At 35.8% G+C, this 27,613-nt stretch overlaps 1 protein-coding gene across 6 annotated transcripts in view; it reads left to right on the plus strand.

The window, feature by feature from the left end:
• The window catches only part of LOC145683440 (uncharacterized), a 501,171-nt gene that overhangs the window by 398,357 nt on the left and 75,201 nt on the right, over window positions 1–27,613 (plus strand). For all 6 annotated transcript variants that reach the window (XM_081754773.1, XM_081754778.1, XM_081754779.1 and 3 more), the window contains 2 exons: window positions 9,436–9,492; window positions 9,995–10,042. In XM_081754773.1, the coding sequence (XP_081610899.1) occupies window positions 9,436–9,492; window positions 9,995–10,042 (105 nt within the window). The remainder of the gene's footprint in view (window positions 1–9,435; window positions 9,493–9,994; window positions 10,043–27,613) is intronic.

Raw genomic sequence — 27,613 nt, forward strand, 5'->3', positions numbered from 1 at the left:
TATGAACACATTTTCCAACTCCTATGTAACATAGTAGAAATTACATAAGACTACGAACAAATAGCAGACGTAATAAAAGTTTGGCTTAGCAAGACTTACATAAGACTTTGAACACAGAGACTAAGAACGCATATTTCAGCAGCACACCTATGTAACCTAGCAAAGACTAGTAACATAACAGAGAATAATGGGGGTGTATTCGTTCTCTTTTATAACCACTTTTCTCAACTCCTACTTTAACATAGCAGAAATTACAAGCCTTACTTAGTGATAGGAGAGGCAATTAAAATTTATTTATCAATGCTACTTTAAAGTAGTCCTTTTTCTGAGTGATACAAAAATATACAAAAAGGAACAAAATACTAAGCTAGTTAAAATAGATCTTAGCGTGATAAGGCGATGGTTTTGGCTAAGGATTGATAGATAAACAAAATTTCGAAGCATGGTTCTGAAGAACTGTATACCCACAAATAGTCTAACAAATAAGACAAAAATTAATAATAATAATAATAATAATAATAACACTGGCCGACGTCAGTTTAGTTACAAAAAGGAAAACTTCTGTTTCTCACTAATTTCGGGATGTTGAATTCCAAATTGATAGCCGTTTACTACATTAGCTCGTATTTTGGCGTTATGCATTGTTCCCAATTTTGCCATTTTGTAGAGACGTCTTCAGTTGTTATCGAAGTAACCGGTCTGACAATACTATTTGAGTAAGAAATAAATTAGATTTCACTCAGTTGGCGACAGATAGGACCCCCCTTCTTGTTGATATTATATATATATATATATATATATATATATATATATAACAATGAATACCGGGAGGACGGGGATGATTGAAATGCTTGACACTTGTGTTCCTCCCCCTCCTTTGTTTGTTTGTTTTTAGACCACTGAAACCGGTTTAGAAAATAGGGTCTATGTGGCAACAATGAACAGCACGATGACGCGGACGAAAAAAGCACCCACTGCGTCGTTATTTCATGGCTCAGTCTTGCTCTTATGCATTGCAGTAAGTAATCTCTCAAGTGTATAAGTATTTTGTCGGGAGAATTGACTTGGAATTTTTACGTCAGTAACTTCAAATTTATTTTACCGTATTTTTAGAAATTTCTGCCTATGTTTTTTCAGTATCTTTTAGTGACTTTTATCAAATAAGTGGTTCTGCTGTTGCTCTAAGTTTTGCTTTCCTGTGCAAAATGTAAAGTTCTTCCCGCAGAGGATGTAAAAACTCACCGGACAGATTTTGTTATATCTGTGGCGTATTTATGGTTAAGTCACAGATTAGATCGATAAATAATGACGTTAGGAAAACATTATTTTATTTTGGCTGCAAGATCGGTGTTTAAGATAAAAGCTGGGCCCCTCATGTGTGTTGTTTGATGTGTTATGCGACTCTGACTGCATGGCTTAAAGGAACCAACCGAAGGATGCCTTTTGCTGTTCCGATGATATGGAGAGTAGCCCGGAATCATTATGATGATTTCTCTTCCTGTATGACGAATACAGCAGGAAGTAACAAGAAGAAACAACGTGCCATCGAATACCCAAACTTGCAATCCGCGATCAGACCAGTGCCCCATGGAGAAAATTTAACCTGTACCTACTCATCCGAAAGATTGGTAAACTATCGATATTACAGCGCCTACAGGAAGCGATGAGGACACCAACTCAATGTCTGCAGATGGAGATCCGAGAGACAGTTCCTTCCACGTAAAAGATGAGCCGCACTTCATCCTACATCATCCTACAGATGATTTAGTTTGAGAGTTACAACTTTCGAAAGAGAAAGCTCAACTTTGGGTACTAGACTCAAAGAGTGGAATTTACTGGCTCCTGAAACTACTTATACTCACTACAGGAAAGGGAGCGAGCCCTTTTCAGAATACCACAGAATGGAAGGTTCCCTTTGCGTATGCACGAACATAAATGGTCTGATGAATGAATTAGAAATTGAACATGATCCCTCCGATTGGCGTATTTTCATAGATTCCTTTAAGTACAGTCTGAAATAATTTTTACTTCATAATGGAAATAAGCTGTCATCTATTCCTGTGGCACACTATGTTTCGATGAAAGAGACTTACGAGAATCTCGCACTCATTTTAAATCGTATTAACTACAAAGAATATGGTTGGCAAATTTGAAGAGATTTGAACGTTATTGCAATATTACTTGGTCTGCAAGGTGAATTTACAAAGTACTGTTGTTTTTTGTGTCTTTGGGACTCAAGAGCCACAAGAAAACATTCTTCATAAAAAGAGTGGCCCCTCAGAGAGACATTTAAGCCCGGTACCAAGCCAAGGTGCTGCTTCAACCTCTGCATATTAAGTTGGGCCTCATGAAGAATTTCGTAAAAGCTATGGACAAAGAAGGTGAAGGATCTTAGACAGTGTTATCCAAAACTAAGTGATGATAAATTAAAAGAAGGAGTTTCCACAGGACCTGATATTCGCAAACTTATCCATGAAAAATTGTTTGAACAGAGTTTCAACGACAAAGAGTTAAATGCCTGGCGTGCTTTTGTTCAAGTTGTAAAAGTTTTTTTTGGGGGGGAGGGGCAAAAGTAAAGCTCAAAATTATGAGGCTCTGGTGCAGCAACTTCTGGTCGCATATTGAGCTCTGGGATGTCGCATGTCTTTGAAAATCCACTTTCTGCACTCTCATCTCAACTTCTTTCCAGAAATTAAAAGAATATGAATTGTAATAATTTCTGGACATAATATTCAAATAATACTTTCTTCTTTGTCTCCTAATGAAGATCTTGTTTATGATTATGCTATATTTCTTATTACACTAATAATGTCAACATTCTTCCTTGTATGTGAACTCTTGGTTTATTGTAGATTTCAATTTAAGACAAGTTTTCTAAACTTTTACAATAATCACTTTGCAAGTTTTGTTTGGTAATTTACGAAACGTTTTTATAGGCGAACGTCTAATATTTGTGAGAGCATTTAATATTTTCCGACTATTAGAACACCTAAATCTCCGAAGTAGGAAATGACTACAAAAAAGCAATAACGTGAACAAAATGCTTGAAACACAAAGAAACTAAAACATAAGGTAGTTTGAGTATTTCTCTTGCATGTTATTCGTTCGTTATTCGTTCTAGAGAGTTCTTTGGCATAAATTTTCCATCCGTTTACAATAATAGCTATATGGTGCATTTTTTCTACTTGAGGTTATGGCGTAGTGATCGTTAGTGATCTATCCTCCACATGTTATAATTTTTCTCTTTTTTGGGAATCGTACAACTATTTTATTTCGGTAATATAAGCTGTTTTCATTCATTACAGATTCGAGCACATACTTTGAAATTAATTTTTTCTAGAAATTCAAGTACTTCAAGTGTAACATGTTTATTTTTACCGTTTGACAAGATTACAAATCCATACATGATGACTATCAACATTTTTTTCTTACTTTCCTCGTGTTTTTCCATATTGTCACGTAACTTTACGAAAACTACTAATGATTTTCTTATGTAGTCTGTTAATCGTTTCCTAGTATACTTTACCAAGTATGTGTTAATGCTATATAAATCATAATTCTTTATTTTCTTTCCTTAAATTTTCTGTTTGTTACTCCATCTTTCATATCTTTCTATAGAATTTAGGATGTAATTCAACAGTGCTGTTCGTTCTTAATTATTTCTGACATTTCTATTTCATGCATCAACTAGTAAAACATATATTTTAGCAAGTTTTCTGTGAAAGTAATCAACTCATGTACTTGTGTATGAAATGAATTAGCATTCTTCGTTAAACATGTGTACGCATATATAATCATTAGCTCCTACAAGTTCAACATATTTTGTAATTTCTTCTTATCTTAGTTATATACTGTCACCAAAATTAATATGCGTTTCAGTACATAAATCACACTCCAAAATTATGATGCAATTAGAAAAAAATAGAGGGAAATAATGTTCAATTGATTTCGAAAAATCAGTGTTAAACAAATACATGCGTATGTTAATTTTAGAAATGATCTAATATTTCGAGTCCGTGATAGATTTCCAAATCGTAAAATTAACTCGCTACGCCAACGAGTTATCATAATTTAAGATGGACGGCAACGAATGTAACTCTAATAGTAAATATTATTTTCCAGTAAGAGTTCAATGCAAAATGTAAGTCACTTGGAAGTGAATGGGCAAAGTTTCGAATAGGGATGCGCACGAGACAAGATTTGAGGCTGTTTCGTCTCGAAAATGTGCTGTAAAAGTGATGTCTCGACTCGAAAAATGTATATTTCACTATTGGAAGAGCTGTAACTCGACTCGAATTTTGTCAGGAAAATTCTGTCTCGACTCGTCTCGTGCGCATCCCTAGTTTTGAATTTACATTTGTGGCACTTCTGTGAAGAAAATAAATATTAGTCATGACAAATTTATCGAAAATAAGAAAAATGTACTTGGAAATTTTCTTGAAAATGTGGTACCCACCGATTTCGTTTAAAAGTAATTACTCTCTAGGATGTAGAAAACTTTTGAGTATAATGTTTAGAAATTACTGCAATGACGCATTATACATTACGCTTTATTTACTCTGAATTTATATAATTAAACTGACTGCAATAGCAGCAAGATTAAACAGATACTGTCATCCTTCTAATGAAAGAGGAAATTCAAAGGAACGAGTTATGAATGTAAATGTAAATTCCAAATTCGCAGCATTTGGAGTTAATCTTCAAACATTTTTTCTGGTATGCACTTCATTAATCCTTCCTTCTGTAAAAGCATTCTATACATATTTGTTACTTAAAATAAGATTAACATAAACGTATACGTTCATTTTCATCTACTAAGTATAATTAATACTTATTTTAAGACACATGGCAAATGATACATTGATTGATGATAATATGTAATTTGTAAATATTGGGTTGAGCCATTTGTTCGCGCCGTTAGGAAACAATAAATCAATTCCTCACTTAAGAATTGAACTAATAAGACAACAGATCACAAACTTTGCCCAAGATAAGACAATTGATCTCTCTCCTACATTATTCACAATATGTTTTAAAATTACATACAGTTGTTGGGTGCCCTCAAGAAAACAGTTGGGAGTCTGAATGTGAATAGTAGCAATCAATTAAATTTTGCTGCTGCTCTGTTTTCAAAGAAGCGCCACAGATAACATTCACTAAGAATCAGAAAGGATGCCATTCGTAAAATTAACGTCTGGAAAAAGCCTCGATCATCTCCATTGGAAACTGCTGAATAGAAAGTGTTGTCATGTGCGTCACATGTGGTCTAGATTTCAATATGTGGTTGAGCAAGCCATATCGTTCATTCGGTCTGCTTTTAAGAAGGTTCCTTGAAAACATTGGAGTTGATCGGAGTATACAACAGTAATGATGTTACAGTACAGGAGAGAAATTCAATGAGTATAATCATTTTCATGTCCCAGTACACACATAACATTGTTTAGCTGGGATATAAATTCTATTTTTAATTGATGTTGCATTTCTGTTTGGTCTGACCAATTTCTTCCTTTGCTTAAAGTTCATGTAAATTACAAGGGAACTACAATTTTTCGTTTCTGGTAACGATATATGACAAAAGGCAGATTTTCTAGACACGATTCGAGATAGTGGATAACAGAGCCGTAGCTAAGGGGAGGCCAGCGGGGCGCCCGCCCCGGGCGCTGACAGCAAGGGGGCGCCGCACGAGCAAGGAAAAAGAAAAAGTGGTGTTGAACATGAGTAAAAGACGAGTCGCCCCCAGAAAGTATTGGCGCCCTATTAGATAAATATTGCTGTAGGTTATCAATGAAATACATAGATTTCTTAATAATTTTCTTGCTCGCTTCGCTCGCAATGCAAGAGTTTAAATAAGTCACAACAAGTGTTTACTTATTACTTGAAGATTTATTATACATGATTTCTTAATGACATGTGGTATACAAGGTGCCGAGTAATGACTTATAGTGTACGCATGAGCATTTTCAAAATCAGAAACGAGCAAAGTCGTGTTCGGCGTTTTGACAGTGATGAATTTGCTGACTTCAAAACGTTTTTGTACCCAATCGGATTAATCACGACGCACAGTGGGGCCAAAGCACTGAATTCTTGGCAAAAATAAGAATTTGCAATATGAAGCGGAAAATTGAAATCAATTAGCTCGGCGTATGCAGTGGCTACAATAATGTTATTTCGACATTATTTAATCAAAAACATAAGAGTTTTACATCATAAAAGGAAATATCCCTTATATTCGCGCCTAAATTATATAACAGATTATATGATTGGCATAAAGAAACGCGTGGGCAATATGCTTTGATTTGGCAATTTACGATTGGCTTATATTCTTATGTATGAAAGGAAAGAGTGTACTTATTCATTTTACAACTGAAGAGTAATAAAATTGAAGAAAAGTTCTTGCTTCTCAAAATTATTTCAAAGTTGTGGAGGATTCGTTATGACAATGAAGATGCAAGGACCTTCAATACATAAAAATTATCTCATCACAAGTTCTCGATATGAATATATTATCAGCTACATTAAACATATTATGATTTACAAGCATCAGTAACCTGTTCAGGTTGTTTCATATATTGCATCGTGTATTACGTGAGCTCATTTCATAGCTTGATTGGAACACGCTGAGCTGGAGCGAGCGGAGGCTCATTATAGTTGATTCCAATGCCACTTCTGTGCATGCGTCACAAAAACACAATACTGAATTGATCAACACCATTTTAATATGGTTCATAGATTGTTTAGCATTGGCGTTTCAAAATGTCGCCACCATTAATCAAATATGTTTGACTAGAGTTTAGTTCTGTTGGTGAATGACAGAGAAGTATGACTAGATGTTGGAAACAAGATGATTCTGGGGGTAAAATTCCCAGAATCGACCTATATTCAACTTTGTCACTGCGTGCATGTCTAATAACCTAACACTTGTTCTCACATTCATCCCAGCTCAATTCAAAAGCAGCATTGCATCCAGAATGCGGTTTTCCTCAAACATTTTCATGTGCTATATTTTCCAAATGTGCAAATATGTGCAGGTTTTCTCTTTGCATACAGTAAGAACAATGTTTCTGTTACGACATATTAAAAAATCACAGACATATTATGCCATATTTTCTAGTAAAATGCCATTCTATCGTTTGACCATACTTTATATGCTTTCAGTACCACAGCATTTTCCAAATATTATATTAAGTAGGGGATTATCATAAGGATATGATAATGATATTAGCATCATTGCTAATATGATTATTGACTACACATCACATCATTATTCTAAATATACAAAACGATACATACATGTCGGTCGTGTCACCATGTTTACCAATCACTGAATATCTACATGCAATGTAGAAATAGTCGCATTCAAAATCAATTTCCTATCTTCTCTCCGGCTTCAGGGGATAACCAAATTTACACGTCCCATGAGTTCATTGTAAGTTGCTATCACTTATTTTCCTGCACACTATCTTACGTGTACACTATTAAGGCTTCATTATAACAAATTATATCGAGTCAATCTTTTACTTCATTCTTCGAGTTTTTGCAAGAATTGCCTGGTTCGGCCCCACTGTGCGACGGTGAGAATGAAGGTATGAAAGTGAGAAGAGTGAAGAGACACGTTTAAGCTGCTGTTTGTGCGATAATATTAAAATTAAAGGTAAACGAGGGGAACAATAACATTTTCGAACTTCAAGCAGTTGTAGAATAGGAACTTAAGGGATCAGAACTTAGCTCAAAGAAGTTCAACTTTTTTAGATACTAATCACTACCAATGATTTATTTTTAAATTCCATTAACATACAAAATTCTTCCAGTTTGAAGGAATTTATTGGGGTCATTTTTCATCAACTTTTTGTATTGTCAGCATAATATTTTGTGCATACGTGTCTAGTTGTGTGATGTTTTTATCTATCTACATACATACAAAACATAAGTAGGCACACTCTTAATATATGTACGTGTTAGTGTATTTTAATATATTAATTAATAATAAGTAGCTTAAATTCGGAACTTTCATTCATTAAGAAATTAAGTAATTACTATAATTTCAGACATATGTAGTAACCAAAGTATATTTTGGATTTTAAGTACAAACATTGAACATATTCTTCACCTCCATCGATCAATATTGAGAAATTCACAAAGAAGGCTCCTTCTGAATTTCCATTACATTTCACAAAATATTTTTTACCGTAAAAAGATCGAAATTAAAATGCTATTGATGTGGTCACATACAGAATAAAATTAAAATGTTTACAATCATTATTGGAAATTAATACTGTCACCCATTTCGAACAATTTAGAAGCACATAGTTTTTAATGTATTGAAATATAATTTCTTATCGATAGTATTAAACGTTGTACATAGTAGTAATTTTCCTGAACTGTTCTCTTAGTGAATTTGTATACAACCAAACGTAGTTTTGTCAATCTTAACAAAAAGCCCAAAATAAGACTCTTGAAAACAGCTCTTATTTAAAAAAGAATACATAATGATCGTTTTTGGTTTATAAAAATTTATAAAAAGTTAAAGATTTATAAAAATTCAGCGTAGCATAACAACAAAAGCTGCTTTTCTTATATATATATATATATATATATATATATAATGATTGGTAAGATTAGTAAGATGAGTGTAGGGGCGCCGAATTCTACTTCGCCCCGGGCGCCGAAATCTCTAGCTACGGCTCTGGTGGATAACCAAAGAACTGCGTATATCAACACTTTGGTTCTTGTTCTGTGTTCTGAGTGAATGAGGCACCTTCGAACTCAGTTTTTGTACCTAACATACGTTGATGATGTTACACAACTGTTCATTGCAAACTGTCCATCTACCTGGACTAATTCGTGATTGGTTTGAAATTGATAACGATGGATCAAGGCGCTCAGATCAACCTTTGACGTCCAATTTTCTCTTCGGAACTTATCAAATCATTTCCTTATATACCTTTCAGCAAAACCACCCTCTGCATACACTGCATAAAAATGCATATGGATGCTCTGACACACTAGAACTTTAGTTGAACTCAAACAGAAGAACACGGTGAATATGACATATTTTCCAACTTGACATTCCATAATTCAGACTTGAAAAACAAAATTTGATTAGCAGCACCTGAACCACAAATAGTGTCACACATCATTGGCAGCATAGCAACAACTTGGTAAATAGTGGAGTACTATCATCATCACTGATTTCTGGCAAAACGTTTCTGAATATAAAGGGTACGAATTAATGAATCAATCTAATATTTTGAATTCCAACTGACATCAAATATCTGAATAAGGTTTCCGTTGTGTATAGTAATATACTTAAAACTTACTTTCTAGTAGAAAATATTTGATGTTGTATATGTCATTATTAAAGTGAAGGGAATTAAATCCCGCCATGTATGTTCAGGTTTACCTTGTAATACTAAAAGCAGTAAATTCTCTTTTCAGTACTTGATCCAATTGGAGGTTTTACTAACATCTTGAAACGAGTTTTGGCATCTCCAGGTAGTATTCTGTTGATCAGTATAAAAGTAAAGCGATATAATAAAAAATAGCTGAAAAATAGCTGTCTATCATTTATAAGTGATTCTAAAAAATCAATTATAAAAATGATAAAGAAAGGAACATCATTCTATATACATGATATTAAAATGTTCAATAGCACTGAAGGTTAATATAATGTTTTGAGAATTAAAATCAGATTTTCTATGCGCAACTAATTTCTAATTATGGAACAATTGTTGGTATTACTTTTTGCAACAACTTTTGAAATCAGTCTGTCAAATAAGATTTTTGATTATTATACTTTGAATATTTTATCATCTGATCTTAAGGAAAGATTAGTATACTTATTATTTTACTTATGAGCACGACAGTAACTGACGTTTAAAGGTATTAAAATAAAGTTTGATTTATTTGAAATACCGTTACTTAACCATATTTAACTCACAACTTTCATATGTGTACTTTCTTCTAAGGAAATTAAAACGATATAATTTTATTTTAGAGGGAAGAGAATTTATGTCCAGATTGCATGCATTGGAGTCACCAACAGGTATTGCATCCAATTCCTTTAAATACTTACTAAATAAATTAAATAACTGAGTCACTAATTATTGTTGTTAAATTAATTATGAATGGAAATCGGAAGAATTAGCTACATTTTCCGATAAAGGAAAATCGAAATGAGGTCGTTGACTTTAGCGTCCTTAGGATTGTGCCTATCGGGCTAAGGGAGACGATTGAAGGAAATGAATGATGGTGGAAGAACTAGTTAAGTGAGACAGTAGAAGGATACGGGATTACCCTGGGAAAACCCACAAACACAATTTTACAGATATAAATTAAAGGTTTATAGTATTAGTGATTCGTTTAAACACACACACACACACACACACACACAGAGAGAGAGAGAGAGAGAGAGAGAGAGAGAGAGAAATATAGGTAAATAGATAGATAGATAGATAAATAGATAGATAGATAGATAGATAGATAGATAGATAGATAGATAGATAGATAGATAGATAGATAGATAGATAGATAGATAGATAGATAGATGGTGATATATAGATAGATAAGATGTCCCGTAATTCTTATTACAACATTTGGGAGTTAAAAGTGCACATTTAAACAAAATATATGGGGAGAAAACTCGAAAGAGGCCTCGTTTACGGGTTATGAGTTGGAAAATTTGACGGGACGCAACTTTGATGCGCTATAGCCTTGACAAAGTTTGTGTGGAATTCCGCACAGGAAGTTATAGGCATTTTATCCACAATATCAAAATCTAACCTTCAGAACAAATGCGCAAGGGATTCCCCAAAGGACGTAGTGGATTCCCCCTTATGTTTGTAAATAAAGATAGGTCAAAATGGGCTGGAAAGGAAACAGTAATTAATATTAAAATAGAATTCGTCTGTGCCATGTTGGTAATGGAATCAGAATCAAAGATACAGTATGGAGAATTGTGGGTTTGCTATGGATGGTTGCATGACTACCAATATATATGTTACAACCATACCAGAAACATCAATGTATTATTGAAGGTTTGATTAATTTTTTCTCAATGCATGCAACGTTGCACTTTCCATTGGTAGTTCTACTAACAAGTGAGGAGTCATTTTTGTAACACTTTGTTACTGACCTACAAAGTAATGTGTTCTTCGTCCTGTATTGATGTGTTGTCAAACTTGTTGTCTACATGATATTTAGATTGTCCTGTGCCCTGACGCACCCTAAAGTGGGAATGGCACACGTTGTTTGAATTTTGCACTAAGAAAAAGAACATGGAGTGATACTTGTAAGGAAGTTAGGACGTCTGAAGGATTATTCACCGTGTGTTCGTAAGACCTACAAAAGTATGCTGAAGATACGACCTAACAAAATAGTATACTACAGAGCAGGACGAATATCAGAAGAGAGGAAAACAGAAGTGGGAAGCGAACACTGCCACTCAATCGTCTTCTCTTTGCACAAGCAACCACTGCTGCAAGAACCTGCAGGGAACTTTAAGGATCTGAGAGACAAAGGCATAATATTAGAAGTACGTTTGCAATATAAGACAAACTGAATTCTCGCCAAGTTAACACTGGTCACTATGTCAGTATGTACCACTTACCAATTTCGAACGGACGAGTACGCATTGTGATGCTCCAACTTACGCAAGTTGGGACTCTATTGCATGAAGTGAATTATGATACAAGAGCGGCTGGCAGCAACGCCAACGAAGAGCGTTGAATGCCGCACACCAACGACGTAAGTTCCCACAGACTCGATCTAAAACGGCTGGCATATCTCGGATTCCCCCAGCCGCACCTGCAATGCCTGCCACAAGATCTTGCTCCGACTTAACTGGGGTCTCATAACTAACGTCTTCACGTACCCCACAGAAAGAAATCCAATGACATCAGGTCGGGCGAGTGGTGGCTATGCTCTTGGACCACCATGGTCCATCCATTGCTGTTCGAAGGAAGTATTTAAATAATCTAGGGCAGGCCATGTGAAGTGGGGAGGCGAACCGTCGTGTTGAAACTAGTGATGAGCAAATGCAAGACTAAGACCCACCCCTAATAGCATGTTGGTTTGCAGTAAGTCTTTCACTATATTTGATTTTAACTTACTAGTCTTTCCGTGCACTGTACACCTGCTGCAGGCCTTTTGAAAGAGTTACCCACAAATGTCGAATTTTGATTTTCACTTGCTAGATTTTACTTGCTTCGGAGGCTTGCTGCAACTTTGCAGCAAGTTTGTAAGTTCTAGTTTCTACAACAGGTGGCACAAAAGTCTAATCTTAGAAATCTCCACGCCAGGCCGCCATTTGTAGTAAGTGCGAAATGTATGAAGCATTAAAACAAGTGGATAATTAAGATAATTACGTGAGTATCCAGTATGTAGAGATAATTTATATTTTAAACGTGTATTGTTTAACAAAGTTTTTGAGAAAAATATACTCTGTGATTGTTCGTATACAGTAAATGTTGGGTTTTGTAAAAGGCATGCAATGCAGTGCAAGTATATATCTGCAGAATACTTAGTACACTCACTTGCTGAAGACCTACTATAGACTTGCAATGCAAGTATATACTTACAGAAGACTTACTACAAACTAGTTGTAGATTTGCAGTGGAAGTGGTATCCTTGCAAAGACTTGCGTTAAACTTGCACTAACTTGCTTGCCGACTTGCTGTGCACTTGCAGTGCAAGTGGAAATTTGGAGTTGGCTTGCTGTGCAAGTAAACCCCTTGCAGAATCTTGCTTTGCAAACTTACCACTTACTTGCACTGCACGCTTGCTGCAATTTCAAAGAGCGTCAACTAGGAAGTTTGCATTAAAGTTGCATCAAACATGCAGACTTCCATCACAAGTCTGCTACCTGTTTGCCTGACTTGAATTGCAAGTCTGCTGCAAGTTTGTTGCAAGTCATTTTTGCTATCTAGGACGGCCAAATTTTAGTACAACCGCGTGTTTGGTTTTTGGTCCATTTTATCCCTTAGATGAGGTCCTATTACCTTATATGGTTATATGGTCATGTATAGGTGTTCATTCCCTATCATAAGACGGGTATATTGGTGCACCCCTTTAAATTTGGGGGAAATGTACCTTGGCCCACCCCTTGAATTTTGGAAATTTTCCGACTTAAGCATTCGGTATTATAGAACAGGACCTCAATATGTATCATGATAAATTTGGATGGTCCACCTCGTTCCCTTTCATGGGTAAAAGATTGTCGCCTTTGATGTGATCCTATGATTATGTAACGGTCAATTATCTTACATAAGACATAGGTATATTAGTGCATCCTTTGGGAGGGGCTCTTCCCTTAAATTTTGGAAATTGTTTAATATAAGTATTGGGTGTTATAGCATAGAACATCAACATGTATCACTAAAAATTTGGGTGATCCATCACGTTCCCTTTTATGGGTAAAGAACTACCAAAAATCAATTTTCGGAGGTTATTGACCCCCCACCCCCTTTGATGAGGTCTTATTACCTTATATGATTATATGGGCATCTATAGGGGTCTATTCTCTTTTTTTAAGATATAGATACATTGGTGCATCCGTTGAAAAATTTGAAGTAGTACACTGGCTCGCCACCTTAAATTTTGGAGATTGCCAAATGTAAACATTTAATATAGTAATATAGATAAACTAATATGTATTAGTATACATTTGAGTGGTCCATTGTGTTCTCTTTTATGGATAAAAAAGTGAAAAATTCAAATTTTGGAGGTTATTGACCCCCTTTGATGTGGTTTTATTACCTTATATGAGTATATGAATGTGTCCAGGGGTCTATTTTCTTTTATAAGTCATGAGAACATGGATGCTTTCGTTTTAAAATTTGGCAGAAGTACACTGGCTCACTCTTAAAGTTAGGAAATTGCCCAATTTGGTATATTATAAAGGTTCTTATAAATTTCGTTTCATTTCATGGGTAAAAAATTGTCAAAAATGTAAATGAGCCCAGTGATAAGGATGAATGAGTACAGAGGTTTATTGCCGTTATATGTTTATGTTCCCTTTTAAATTTGGGAATTATCAAATAACAAGTTGGTGTTCCTCTTATGGACAAATATTCAAATTTTAAAGGTTATTGACCTATTTTATCTTTCTTGATACGGCTTTATTATTGAATGAGTACAGGATTTATTACTTTTTTCATAAGTCACAGTTGTATTTGTGTACCAATCGTAAATTTTGGGAGGGGTACATTTCTTATTTTCATATCAATAATTGGTAATTGCTCTTAGAATTGGATGGTATCTCTTTCTTTGGGTATTTCATTGTCAAATATGAGTATGATCGCGTGATCAGTTATTGACCAATGATGGGATTACGAGTCCAGGACATTGATTCATTGAAACTTTGTAGGATAATTTGAGAATTGTCAAAATGAAATTACGTCATTGGTTTTGATTATTCCCGCCAAATGTAAACGTCAGCAATACGATATACCACGTGATTGACCTTGATGAGGTATTGTACAGGGGTTCATTTCCTTTTCAAAATTCGTGGAAGTTATTAAATAATACATTTCTAGACAACAGTTGGTTCTACTAAGGTAAACAATTGACGGATATTATTGACCTTATTGAACATATAATGATATGGTTAATTTTAAGGCAGGTTATTTCGAGAGAAGTATTCTTTAAATTTGGGAATTGTGATAAACAGAATTTTAGCACAAGGCGCGAAATTTGAAACAATACTTCGAACTTAAATCACAGCTCATAGTTTAAGGTCATTGGTGTTGGCTGATTTGACCTTGACCTTTAGAAATCTGATGGCTAACCTTATTGCATCGTATGACTCATAGTCTAAAGGCAATACAGGCTACAACACTGAAATTCAGTGATGTAATCTGACACTGGCAAAGTTATTGTTGATGCAATCTGATTGGTTGATCATTATCTTTCACGCAATCTGTTTGGTGTACGAATTTCTAATTTTTGCTGCATTCAGTTTTGTTTAACATTTATCGATTACTGTTTAAAAATCTTGGTTTCGTTCAACGTTTTATACTCACCAATAAATATGATCAAAACCGTTTATTTGTTAATCAAATAGTTAAAAACTAGATAAAATTTGATGGTTAACTGTGAAACGAAAAATTATTTGTTTGAAAATTTGTTTGAAATTTATTTATGAAAACTTCTTCGTTTCAAAATTTTGTTTGAAAATTTTTTGTTTGGAATTTTTGGTTTCAAACCTTTTCGTTTCAAAATTTTGTTTGAATTTTTTGTGAAAATTTTTGTTTGAAAATATTTTGTTTGAAATTTTTTTGTAAAATTTTTTGTTTTAAAATTTTTATCTGAAAATTTGTTTGTTTCAAAATTTTTGATTGAAATATTTTGTTTCAAATTTTTTTCGTTTCAAAAGTTTGTTTGAAATTTTTGTTTGAAATTTTTTCACATTTTTTGTTAAAGTTTTTGTTTCAAATTTTTAAGATTGTGCACTCATTGATAAAGAACCGGAACTGTTTAGAACAAGAACATCTGGCAACACTGTTTATTATGATGCAATAGTACACGTCAGAACATGGGCTGGTACTTGAAATGAAAAAAAAAACAAATCATTGAAATGGATCATTTTATTACGATCACATATAAACTGTTTATCAGTACAGGTATGCACCCACGAACGATGTTGACAACCATCACAACATCTAGATACATGTTGTTGACACATTTTTCAAGGAATATACTTGTTTTGTTGCATACTTCCACTGCAAGTTTAACACACTCAATTTATCCCCATTCCGATTGCGTTAGATACACCATGTTGCGGGCTTTACGTAACAGCACCATCTTCTCTTCAAGGTCTGTATGCAGCACCACTTCATGATTTGAATATGGTCACATTTAGCTCATCATTCATTTGGCCGATTCGTGCCATTCTTCAACGTTCAGTTGTACACCAAATTGTTCTGCTTTGCCCATCGAATCACAGGTTCAAACGTTGTAGCACAGATACCAACCAAGACATGTTTTGTTTTATCAGATAATAGTTTGCGAAGAGGAATTCTTTATCGTTAGAAGTACACATCTTTCCTGATTAAATGCACTTGCTCGAATGATTTCTCGGAATTTGCTGATTTCATAGTTACTGCTAACGTCATGCTAACCAAACCAAATTCACAGATACGGCTGTGTACTAAATTTAAATTGATAACTTTGATCCAAGAATCCTTTCTAACATAAAGATACAGATCCAGTGTTTAAGAAACGCAACAGTTCTTGTTTTGACGCTTCCATGCTTATATCTTGATGGTAAAATAATATCCTTATCACTACGATTCTTAATCCAAACTTTGTAGGGATCATTTGGCTAGCTAGGATCCTATAAGGTATATTTTGTTGTATATCGGTAAATGATTTCATCACATCACGTGAGTTTAGAAACTGCAGATAAGTAGCCATAATGACGTTATTTCCAATGATTATGCAAAACTGATGACTTTCCATTAAAATTATACGCTAAAGACAAACTAGTGCAAGAAGTTCAAAATACATTGTACCGACGATATCCAGATCCTATGGATGTATGTGCAATGTAATAAAATGATCCATTTCAATGATTTGTTTTTTTTTCATTTCAAGTAAAACCCCATGTTCTGATGTATACTATTGAGTCATGATAAACAGTGTTGCAAGATGTTTTTGTTCTAAACAGTTCCGGTTCTTTATCAATGAGTGCACAAACTTAAAAATTTGAAACAAAAACTTTAACAAAAAATGTGAAAAAATTTCAAACAAAAATTTCAAACGAACTTTTGAAACGAGAAATTGAAACAAAATATTTTCAATCAAAAATTTTGAAACGAAAATATTTTCAAACAAAAATTTTGAAAAAAAATTTAAAACAAAAATTTACAAAGAAAAATTTCAAACGAAAAATTTTCAAACAACAATTTTCAGGAAAATTCTTAAAATTTTGAAACGAAAAAGTTTGAAACAAAAAAATCCAAACAAAATATTTTCATACAAAATGTTGAAACGAAAAAATTTAACAAACAAAAAAATTTCAAACAAAAAATTTCAAACAAAAATTTCGAAACTAAAAATTTTCAAACAAATAATTTTGCGTTTCACCGTTAACCGTCAAACTTTATCCAGTTTTTAGCTATTCGATTAACAAATAAACGGTTTTGATCATATTTATCAGTGAGAGAATGTTGAACGAAAATGCTCAAACCAAGATTTTTAAATGTTAAAAAAAACAAAACTGAATGCAGCAAAGATTTGAAAATCAGGAATCAATCAGATTGCGTGAAAGATAGTGATCAACCAATCAGATTGCACGAAAGATAGTGATCATCCAATCAAATTTTATCAACAATAACTTTGGCAGTGTCAGATTACATCACCTTGTGACTAAATTTCAGTGTTGTAGCATGTATTGCCTTTAGACTATGAGTCATATGATGCAATAAGGTTACCCATTAGATCTCAAGCTCAAGCGGAAATCAACCAACACCAATGATCTTAGACTATGAGCTGTGATTAAAGTTCGAAGTATTGTTTCAAATTTCGCGCCTTATGTTAAAATTCTGTTTATCACAATTCCCAAATTTAAAGAATACTTCTCTCGATATACCTAAGTCTTAGAATTAATCATATCATTATATGTTCAATAAGGTGAATAATATCCGTCAATTGTTTACCTTAGTAGAACCAACTGTTTTCTAGAAGTGTGTACTCAAACTTAAGAAGTACCACAACAAAGGAAATGACTCCCCGTACACTACCTCATCAAGGTCAATCACATGGTACATCGTTATATTTGGCGGGAATAATCAAAACCAATGACGTAATTTCATTTTGACAATTCTCAAATTATCCTACAAAGTTTCAATGTACCAATGTTGTGGACTGCTAATCCCATCAAAGGTCAATAAGACATTACGTGACCATACTCATATTTGACAATGATTTACAAAAAGAATGAGATACCATCCAATTTTAAGAGCAATTACCAATTATTGATATGAAAATAAGAAATGTACCCCTCCCAAAATTTGAGATTGGTACACAAATACACCTATGTCTTATGAAAAAAGTAATAAATCCTGTATTCATTCAATTATAAAGCCGTATCAAAAAAGATAAAATAGGTCAATAACCTTTAAAATTTGAATATTTGTCCATAAGAGATACACCAACTTGTTATTTGATAATTCCCAAATTTAAAAGGAAACATAAATATATAAGGGTAATAAACCTCTGTACATACCAATATACACGTGCTAAATCCTTATCAAAGGGGTCAATGACCTCCAAATTTGATTTTTGGTAGTTCTTTACCCATGAAGGGGAACGATGTGGACCATCCAAATTTATAGTGTTACATATTAAAGTCCTGTACTGATACCAAATGCTTATATTAAACAATTTCTAAAACCGAGTGGCGGAGCCAAGATACCCCTCCCAAAATTTTAAAGGGTGCATCAATGTGCCAATGTCTTATGATAGAAAATGAAACCCATATACATGACCATATAAGATAATAAGAACACATCAAAGGGGATAAATTGGGCCAAAAACCAAACACGTGGTACAACATATTGCTTATGTTTATATTTTAGCAATTTTTTACCGTTGAAAGGGAACGAGGTGGACCACCCAAATTTATCATGATACATGTTGAGGTCATGTACATGTTTAAATTGGAAAATTTCCAAACTTTAAGGGATTGGCCATGGTACACCTCCCGGGGTGCATCAATGTACCGATGTTTTATGATAGGGAATGGACCCTATAGATTATCATATAACCATGTAAGGTAATAGGACCTCACTCAAGGGGATAAATTGGGTCAAAACCAAACACGTGGTACAACGTATTGCTTACGTTTATATTTTGGCAATTTTGTACCCCTAAAAGGGAACGAGGTGGACCATCCAAATTAATCATGATACATTTTAGGATTCTATACTATGACACCAAATGTTGAAATTCAGCAATTTGCAAAATTTAGGGGGTGCACCAAGGTACCCCTCCCAAAAATTTAAAGGGTGCATCAATATACCAATGTCTTATGATAGGGAATGGACCAATATACATGACCATCTAACCATATAAGGTAATAAGATTTCATCAAAGGGATAAATTGGGCCAAAAACCAAACACGTGGTTGTACTAAAATTTGGCAATTTTGTACCCCTAAAAGGGAAAGAGGTGCACCACCCAAATTTATAGAGATTTATATTAGGGTCCTCTACTATAATACCAAATGTTTAAAATGGGCAATTTCCAAAATTAAAGGGGTGGGCGAAGGTACCCCTCCCAAAAATTTGAAGAGGTGCACCAATATACAGTAAGGGACACATCTGGATGGTACACTTTTGCCGTAAATTCCCATATGGGTGTACCATCCAGAAGTGTCCCTTACAGTACCTATGTCTTATGATAGGGATTGAACTCCTATACATGACCATATAACTACATAAGGTAATAGGACCTCATCCAAGGAGATAAATTAGGTCGAAAACCAAACATGTTTTACAACGTATTGCTTACGTTTATATTTCGGCAATTTTATACCTCTAAAAGGTAACGAGGTGAGCCACACAAATTTATAGTGATCTATATTATTGTCCTATACTATAATACCAAATGTCTAAATTGGGCAATTTCCAAAATTTACGGGGTGGGCCAATCTACCCTCCCAATTTTTAAATGGGGTGCATTAATATACCAATATCTTATGAAAGGGAATGGACCCCTATACATAACCATATAACTATATAAGGTAATAGAACCTCATCCAAGGAGATAAATTAGGTCAAAATCCAAACACGTGGTACAACGTATTGCTTATGTTTATATTTTGGCAATTTTGTACCCCTAAAAGGGAACAAGGTGGACCAGCCAAATTTATCATAATACATATTAGGGTCCAGTACTATAATACCAAATGTTAAATTGGGCAATTTCCAAAATTTTAGGGGTGGGCCAATGTACCGCTCCCAAATTTTTAAAGGGGTGCATTAATGTACCCATATCTTATGAAAGGTAATGGACTCTGTATACAACCATATAACTATGTAGGGTTATAAGACCTCATCAAAGGTTATATATTAGGTCAAAATCCTCCGAAATTTTAATTTTGGCAATTTTTTACCCATGAAAAGGAACAAGATGGACCCCCCAATACTAATAGACATACATACCCTGGTCCTAAGCTACCATACCCAATTTTTAGATTTGGCAATTTCCAAAAATTAAGGAGGATGGTCCTATGTACCCTTGCCAAAATTTAGGGGGTGGGAAAAGGTACCCTTACCAAAATCTAGAGGGGGTGGTCCTATGTGCCCCTAGATCATTGACTCCGGGCCAAGGGCATTGACCTTTGACCTATGACGTCACAAAAAATTTTGCTGATTCGGCGGGCCATAGAGGGACCACTACTACCATTATAATCAAACCTCTTGATATTTTAGAATAATTTGAGTGAAAATATTGTAAACGACTCAACTGTCTATATCTTTCGTGTAAACTCAATTTATATATTTGGTCTAGGAATTAATTCGTGCGGTTGGTACGCACACATTGAAGCTGTAGTACAAACACAAAACACATAAATACCTTAAGAAAAATATTGTCCATCGCTAGCCACCACTTTCGCCCATCTGTCAGGCAATGTACGGATTCCGTGGCGAAAGAAGTCCTCATCCTTGGAAGCAATCCAGTCAGAGACCCATGTTTCGATATCTTCTGAAGAAGTAAACCGCTGTCCAATCAAATCGTTGTTCATGCAATCGAACAAGTAGTAGTCCGAAGGAGCAACGTCTGGTGAATACGGCGGGTGGGGTAAAACTTCCCATCCGACATTTTCTAAATAGGTTTTGACCGGTTTTGCGACATGTGGGCGAGCGTTATCATGTTGAACAATAAGTTTATCATGTCTGTTCTCCCATTCTGGTCGTGTTCTGGCCAGAGCTTGCTTCAAACGCATTAATTATCGTCGATAACGTTCTCCATTCATAGTTTCACCCGGTTGCAGCAGCTCATAGTACACCACACCTTTCATATCCCACCATATGCACAGCATAACCTTTGCACAGTGAATATCTCGTTTTGGTTGTGATGGACCTGGTTCACCTGGTTTCACCCAGGCCTTTTTTCGTTTAGGGTTCTCGTAATGGATCCACTTCTCATCAGCCGTAATAATTCGATGCAGAAACCCCTTTCTGCTCTGTCGTTGAAGCAGCAATTCGCAAATGGTTTTTCGTCTTTCAACGTCTCTGTCTTTCAATTCATGTGGAACCCAATGTGACATCTTTTGAATCATTCCCATGGCTTTCAAGCGTTTGGAGACTGTTGTTTGATCAACGCCTAATGCTGCTGCAAGTTGTTCCTGCGTTTGACACGAATCCTGCTCGAGCAATGCTGTCAATTCTTCGTGTTGAAATTTTTTTGGCTGTCCAGCTCGCTCTTGGTCTGCGAAGCCGAAATCACCACTTCTAAACCGTGCAAACCACTTCTGACACGTTCGCTCAGCTAGAGCATGGTCACCATACACTTCCACCAAAATACGATGACTTTCAGTCGCACTTTTCTGCATGTTAAAGTAATGCAGCAGGACACCCCGCAAAAACACTTTATCAGGCACAAATTGCGCCATGTTCACTTAACTACAAACTGGTGTTGTTGACGCTTTAATCCACTGCCCTATACTACGAACGATACGCGATGACAGGGGTTTGCAACACATGTGTGGATACACGGAACTGTGGGACGCTCCGTTCGTTGCACCATCTCTTGTCCACCCGCACGAATTAATTCCTAGACCAAATATATATTTTGACTTATATTAGAAATACAAAATAACAACATTAAAGTCCAAGTTATTTTAAATAACTGCACAAAATCACTTTCACTTGTGAATATGGATTACTTATTGTTGTATAATGTTATATTGCTCAATCCTCGATGTGCAATATACCTAAGGAGGCTAAAAGTTATATTGATAAACAATTATTCAAAGTATAAACACCCACCCATGAAATCAAACTTGCGGTAATATGCACTAAGTTTTTATCAATGTCATAAAATATTAATCCGATATTAATTTAATGAGCGCATACTAAAAATTTCGAACGGGTGCTTGAGCCTCGGTGCTATGGCCATACCCATATAGTCGGCACCTATGGTGTACGGAATTAGCGATGTTCAATACTACATTTCCTTTTAGTTACGAAAGAAGAACAGCACAGATATGTTTCGAAATGAATAGCAATATCTAGCTTAACGTCCTATGTTATGCACCGAGGCTAAAGGAGACAGTAATGATGAGAAATGAATGAAATCGTGGAATGAAGAAAGTAGGAGGAAACGGGAAAACATTCAGGAAACCCACACACATGGTATTTGTCCAGGAGAAAGCTCACATGGAGCAAGATGACACCTTTATTGCTTGAAAACGAGTAATAACTGCAGAAAACGACAGACTGTAACTATAGGCTGCAGGAGTAGATCGACTCGTGCGCATTGCATAAACTTCTGGGAGTACATTCACTCCAGTGGCTCTTTTATTGAAGCCAAGAAATTAAAGTGAAAAACGTAAAATGATTTTTTCTCCTTTCTTTTTACATTCTATAAAAAAATTCAAGTAGTACTGGTACTTGTGCAAGACTTGCGGAAGGGTCTTGGTTTTGCAGGTATTGTCTTTGTCTTGGTTTTGGTTTTGCACCCCTTGGTCTTGGTCTTGATGTTGCATCCGGATTCTTGGCCTTGGTCTTGGTCTTGCAAGCAAGCCTCTTGCACAGTCTGTCAGACCAAGACTCTTGCGCTCAACATTACTTGAAACCACATGTGCTATCGGATTCCAAGAGGATTCTCTTTTAACTCTAGCAGTATCTCATACAAATAGATTAAATAGTTCTTACCAGTAAGACATACTGGGAGAAGATATGGTCCAATGAATTGGCCATACCTTCACTCTAGATCGTTCTTGAAATGCACAATATCGACACCATGAAGATTTTCTGATGCCCATATGTGGCCATTATGACAATTAACATCAGCCATACAATGGTCGCCTTCCCAGCGAAAAGTATCCGTTGGAGAAATGTAGGGTCCTCCTCACAGCACCGAAGAATCCATTGACAGAAGTCTGCTCGTATCTCAAAATCGGCTGGACCAAGACTTTGAACTCGCGTAAGACGGTATGGATGCAGATATTCGTGGTGTAAAGCCAGTCAAACAGATGTCCTGCTGCCACGTGCCATGCGTAGGGTGTTTGTCAAGGGATCTTCTTCCACGCGTCGAAACAATTCCTGTTCAAACTACGGAGTTCTTACACATCTCGGAACATCATAGTCGATTGTGGTGACTGTGAAGGTGCCTGTCTCGCTTAACCGAAGTTCCAGTCTGGTAAAGATAGTACGTTACAACAATCGACGATATGCAACGCACTCGGCGTAAAGAAGAGAAACACGTCTTCAATTACGATGGGCTATGCTTCGCCAAGCATAATAGCATTTCTGCATACTCATAAAACGTGAAGTGGGCCATTACCTTAGACAGCACGCTTAGATTCAGAGAGATTATTAGCTTTCCACTATCACAAAGCACACTGTTTAATTTAGGGAAGATTGCACTGATTGGTGTAAGTCATGTCATTTTCAGGGGCTGGCAGCGTGAACTTCATACATTCCAGCTGGAAGCCATGCTATAAAGCATGTTTTCGTTGTACCAATTTGCGGTCCTTGTTGATAGATACACAATCTGGTAACATGGGATACGACGTCAACCGGGATTAGACATATCATCATCATAGGTATTCTGTCCTTATTGCCAGATCACTTGCTGCAGCTGAGAAGTTTCCAAGTACCACGGTCCTCCGCTAACCTCTTCGTCTTCACGTATGATCTTTCTCTTTTTATATCGTCCATTGATTGTAGCCTCCTTCGCCGTCTCCCTCTCTTTCCTGCCAGCATACCTCTAGCACGTCACTCATGACAGAGTTTCAATGTCCCAACCAGTTTCTCATCCTCTTCTCAATAATACCTAAAAGTGTTCTTTTCTCAACCACCATATCTAACACTCTTTCATCTCCTAACTCTACTTCTCCACTCGACCTAACTAATTCTTTTCATCCTTCTCCGCACCCATATTTCGAAGGTTTCCAGTCGTTTTTCATCACTACGTAATATCCATGTTTTCGCCCTATACAGTACAATACTCCACAAGAAGGAATTTAAAAGTCTTTTTTACAATTCTTTATTCAAGGCTCCACAAAACAAACTTCTCTTCCCCCTAAAAGCTTCTTTCGTCATTCCAATTCTTGTTTTTATTTCACGTTCGCACTTAATGTCATTACTAAAAATACTACCCAGATATCGAAAACCATCGACTTGTTCTATTTTCTTCCTTCCCACTTTTATATTTGACACAGACCGCCTCGTTCAAATCACCATGGTTTTTGTCTTTCTAACATTTATTTTCATCCCATATTCTTCAAAGCCCTTCCTCAAGTTTTGTAACATCCTATTTATTTTCTTTTCAGATTCTGCAACAAGCGCACATCTAATCATTCTACCTCCTACCGAAATGACGTCTTAATCATGTAGGCTCTTTTTAATTATCTCTTCTAAATATATATTAAATAATACAGGCAAGAGACAGCATCCTTGTCAAATTTCCCTTACAATTGCACTTTCTTCTGTCAGTTCCTTATCCTATCCTAACGCATACTTGTTGATTCACATATAATTTCTTATGAGTCTTCGATCTTTCCGTTCCAACCAAATCTTCTTTAGAACTCCCAACAACAATTCCCAATTCACGCGGTCAAAAACCTTTTGTAGATCAATAAATACAGCATACATCTTTTTCCCTTTTTCTATAAACCTTTCACAGATCACCGTTAATAATCCAATTGCAATCTTGTGCCCTTACTTCTTCTGATCCCAAACTGTTCCTCCTCAAACTTTTCGTTTGGTCTTCCATTTAAACATAGCATTCGGAACAGAATATTAGCTGCATGAGATATGAGACTAATAGTCCTATAACCTTCATATCTCTTTTGGGTTCGATTTCTTAGCCATCATTATCGTCTTCAGAAAGACTTTTGGCCACTCTCTTTCATATATATCATTGCAGCGTCAGAACAATTCTTTGTTGCCCTTGTCTTCCATACGTTTAATGAATTCGATTGGTATATTATCTATCCCGGTAATCTTTCCGTTCCTAATCTCGGATATAGCCTTTTGAAACTGATCCCGAAGAATCCTAAATTAAACTTAGGTTACATGGCCTATTTCTGCTCTGATATAAGTCTTCAGCACAGTCTTTTGCACCTTTGTATGACCTCACTTCTCTTGCTGAGTACCTTCCCATCCTTATTTTCTATTGCAATCATAATAGCCCCTTGTTTCCTCTGAAATTCCATTGATTTCTCCTCCTTGTACGTTTCCTCATATTTTCCAACTCTTTCTAACTCTTCTGTATCCTCACATTTTCTTTTGTAAAACTCTTTCCTTCCTCTGTCTATTTTCCTTCGTAAACTCATTGTTTCACTTACCGTGCATCTTTCTGCCCTCCTCCGTATGAAAATGTTTCTACGCTTTCCTTTTCCTGATGTTCTGCAAGATGTATTACGTAACTCATTGCTTCTTAGCATTCTTATGTTCGCGGTTACCTACTAGCTCTTCTTCAGCCTTCTGTATGCAAAGTTTAACCTTTTGTCACTCGCGCTGTTGAAAAAAGCAAACAGGTGAATAAAAACTAATGATTTTTATGAACGGTCGCATTAGAGGAGCCACCCTCACTGTTATTCCTCAAGTGGTTCCTCCCGCTCTTCCTACCAAAAGCTCACTGACGTGCTGCAATTGTAGTAGCTTCCAGTACAGGTTGAGAAAATAATTTCGTCTGTGTTTGCTTTTTTCAAACGCGCGAGTAGTTCCGTGATTATAGTAGCAACCGTATATTTTTATGGAGTTTGAAATTTTCCAACGCGCGATCGTTAATGTGATAATTACTGTTTATGAGTGAAGTTTTGTTTTTCTAAGCAATGTCTCCCTTCTTGAGTACATGTGAGATACAGAAGTGGCTTCAAGACCGTATCTACGGGGGGAAGGGGGCCGCCCCCCTAAACCTTGGCTAGCCCCCATAAAATTTCACGGTAGGCTTGCAAATGAACTATAATATGGTGATGAAGTATAATATGATCGGGTCGCGCCCCCCCAACTTCTACCGCCCCCCCTAAATATTTGGGCTGGCTACGGGCCTGAGTGGCTTGACAATATTAATGCAAACGATATGGATGTGAGTTAGTTACAGTGAAAATAGTGAAGATTGTTTCATTGGGAAAGACAGAAAAACAAAATGGAAGAAGTGACTGTCAGCATCGGATAGACAAAATGTAAAAACATTGTGAAAAAGATGCTATTACCGAAACTTAGTCAAGGCTCTCTCGTTCAGCAACAGCACAACCATTATTGGCTCAACGCGTGGATGTGTCGATGGTTTGAGTTTTAGTTCGCATTTTTGCCATGGATCAAGACGTTTTGACAGCACTATAGCAGCAATACAAAATGTTCTAAGTAATTTACTCAACAATTGCATGCATTACTTCAAATAAATGTTAATAAATATATTATTGTACCTCAAAATGTCAATGTTGGAAAAAAGCAAACGCGCGAGTAGTTATGTTACTAAATTTGGCGCGAGTGACAAAAGGTTAATATATTCCCACAGTCCGTTACTACCTGCGCTCTTCCTTTTCTCGTTTGAATATTTTTCTTTGAATTTTTCAAGGGAAGATTCGTCACTTCCTCGTTTTCCGACTTTTCAGTATTCAACGCTTAGTTGCCTGTTTTTCTTCTGTCTACATTTTTCACTTGAATATCTACTTTGACCAGCATAAGATTATGATCAGTGATAATGTCTGAACCGGGAAGGGTCTTCGCGTTCTTCAAGCTATTTCGATACCTGTCCTGAATCATAATATAGTCAGTCTGATACATTCCGCCATATATTGGGGATTTTTCATATATATCTTCTTCTCTTGTGCTGATTGAACCAAGTGTTCAGAATGACTAGTGAATTATGTCTACAGATATTCACCAGTCCCTAACCCCTTTCATTTCTTTCACCTAAACCATATTTGCCTTTGATGTTACCTTTCAGTTTTTCTCCCACAACTGCATTAAAATCTCCAATTATAATTACGCACGCACTTCTCCCTGTCTAAGTTTCTTCTATTTTCTTATAATTTTGGTCTAATTGTTCAGTTGCGTGCGAAGTCGACGGTGCGTATGTTTGAATCACCACTAGATTGGACATGTGAAGCACTTGAAAAGTCAAACCGTACGAATAGTTTATTAGACACGTTACTTCTCTCAATTTACTGTTATTCTTACCATTCACGAAGATGTTGCATAGTCTGCTACTTTTCTCTCTTTGTATGTTATGTCGAACACACAAACACATTCCGCGACGATCGAGAAAGATAGCAAATTTCTTGTGGCTCAGCTAGTGATGAATAATACATATCTCTGACAACCTTCAATGATAATTCTCGCATGTTTCCGTCTTTCTGTTCTGCATTACTAGAAAAATTCGCTGAGTGAGATGCAAAATGCAAGAAGTACATTGTCTGTCTGTCTGTCTGTCA

This window comes from Thermobia domestica, chromosome 4 (assembly GCF_964235325.1).
Source record: "Thermobia domestica chromosome 4, izTheDome1.hap1.1, whole genome shotgun sequence".
NCBI lineage: Eukaryota > Metazoa > Arthropoda > Insecta > Zygentoma > Lepismatidae > Thermobia > Thermobia domestica.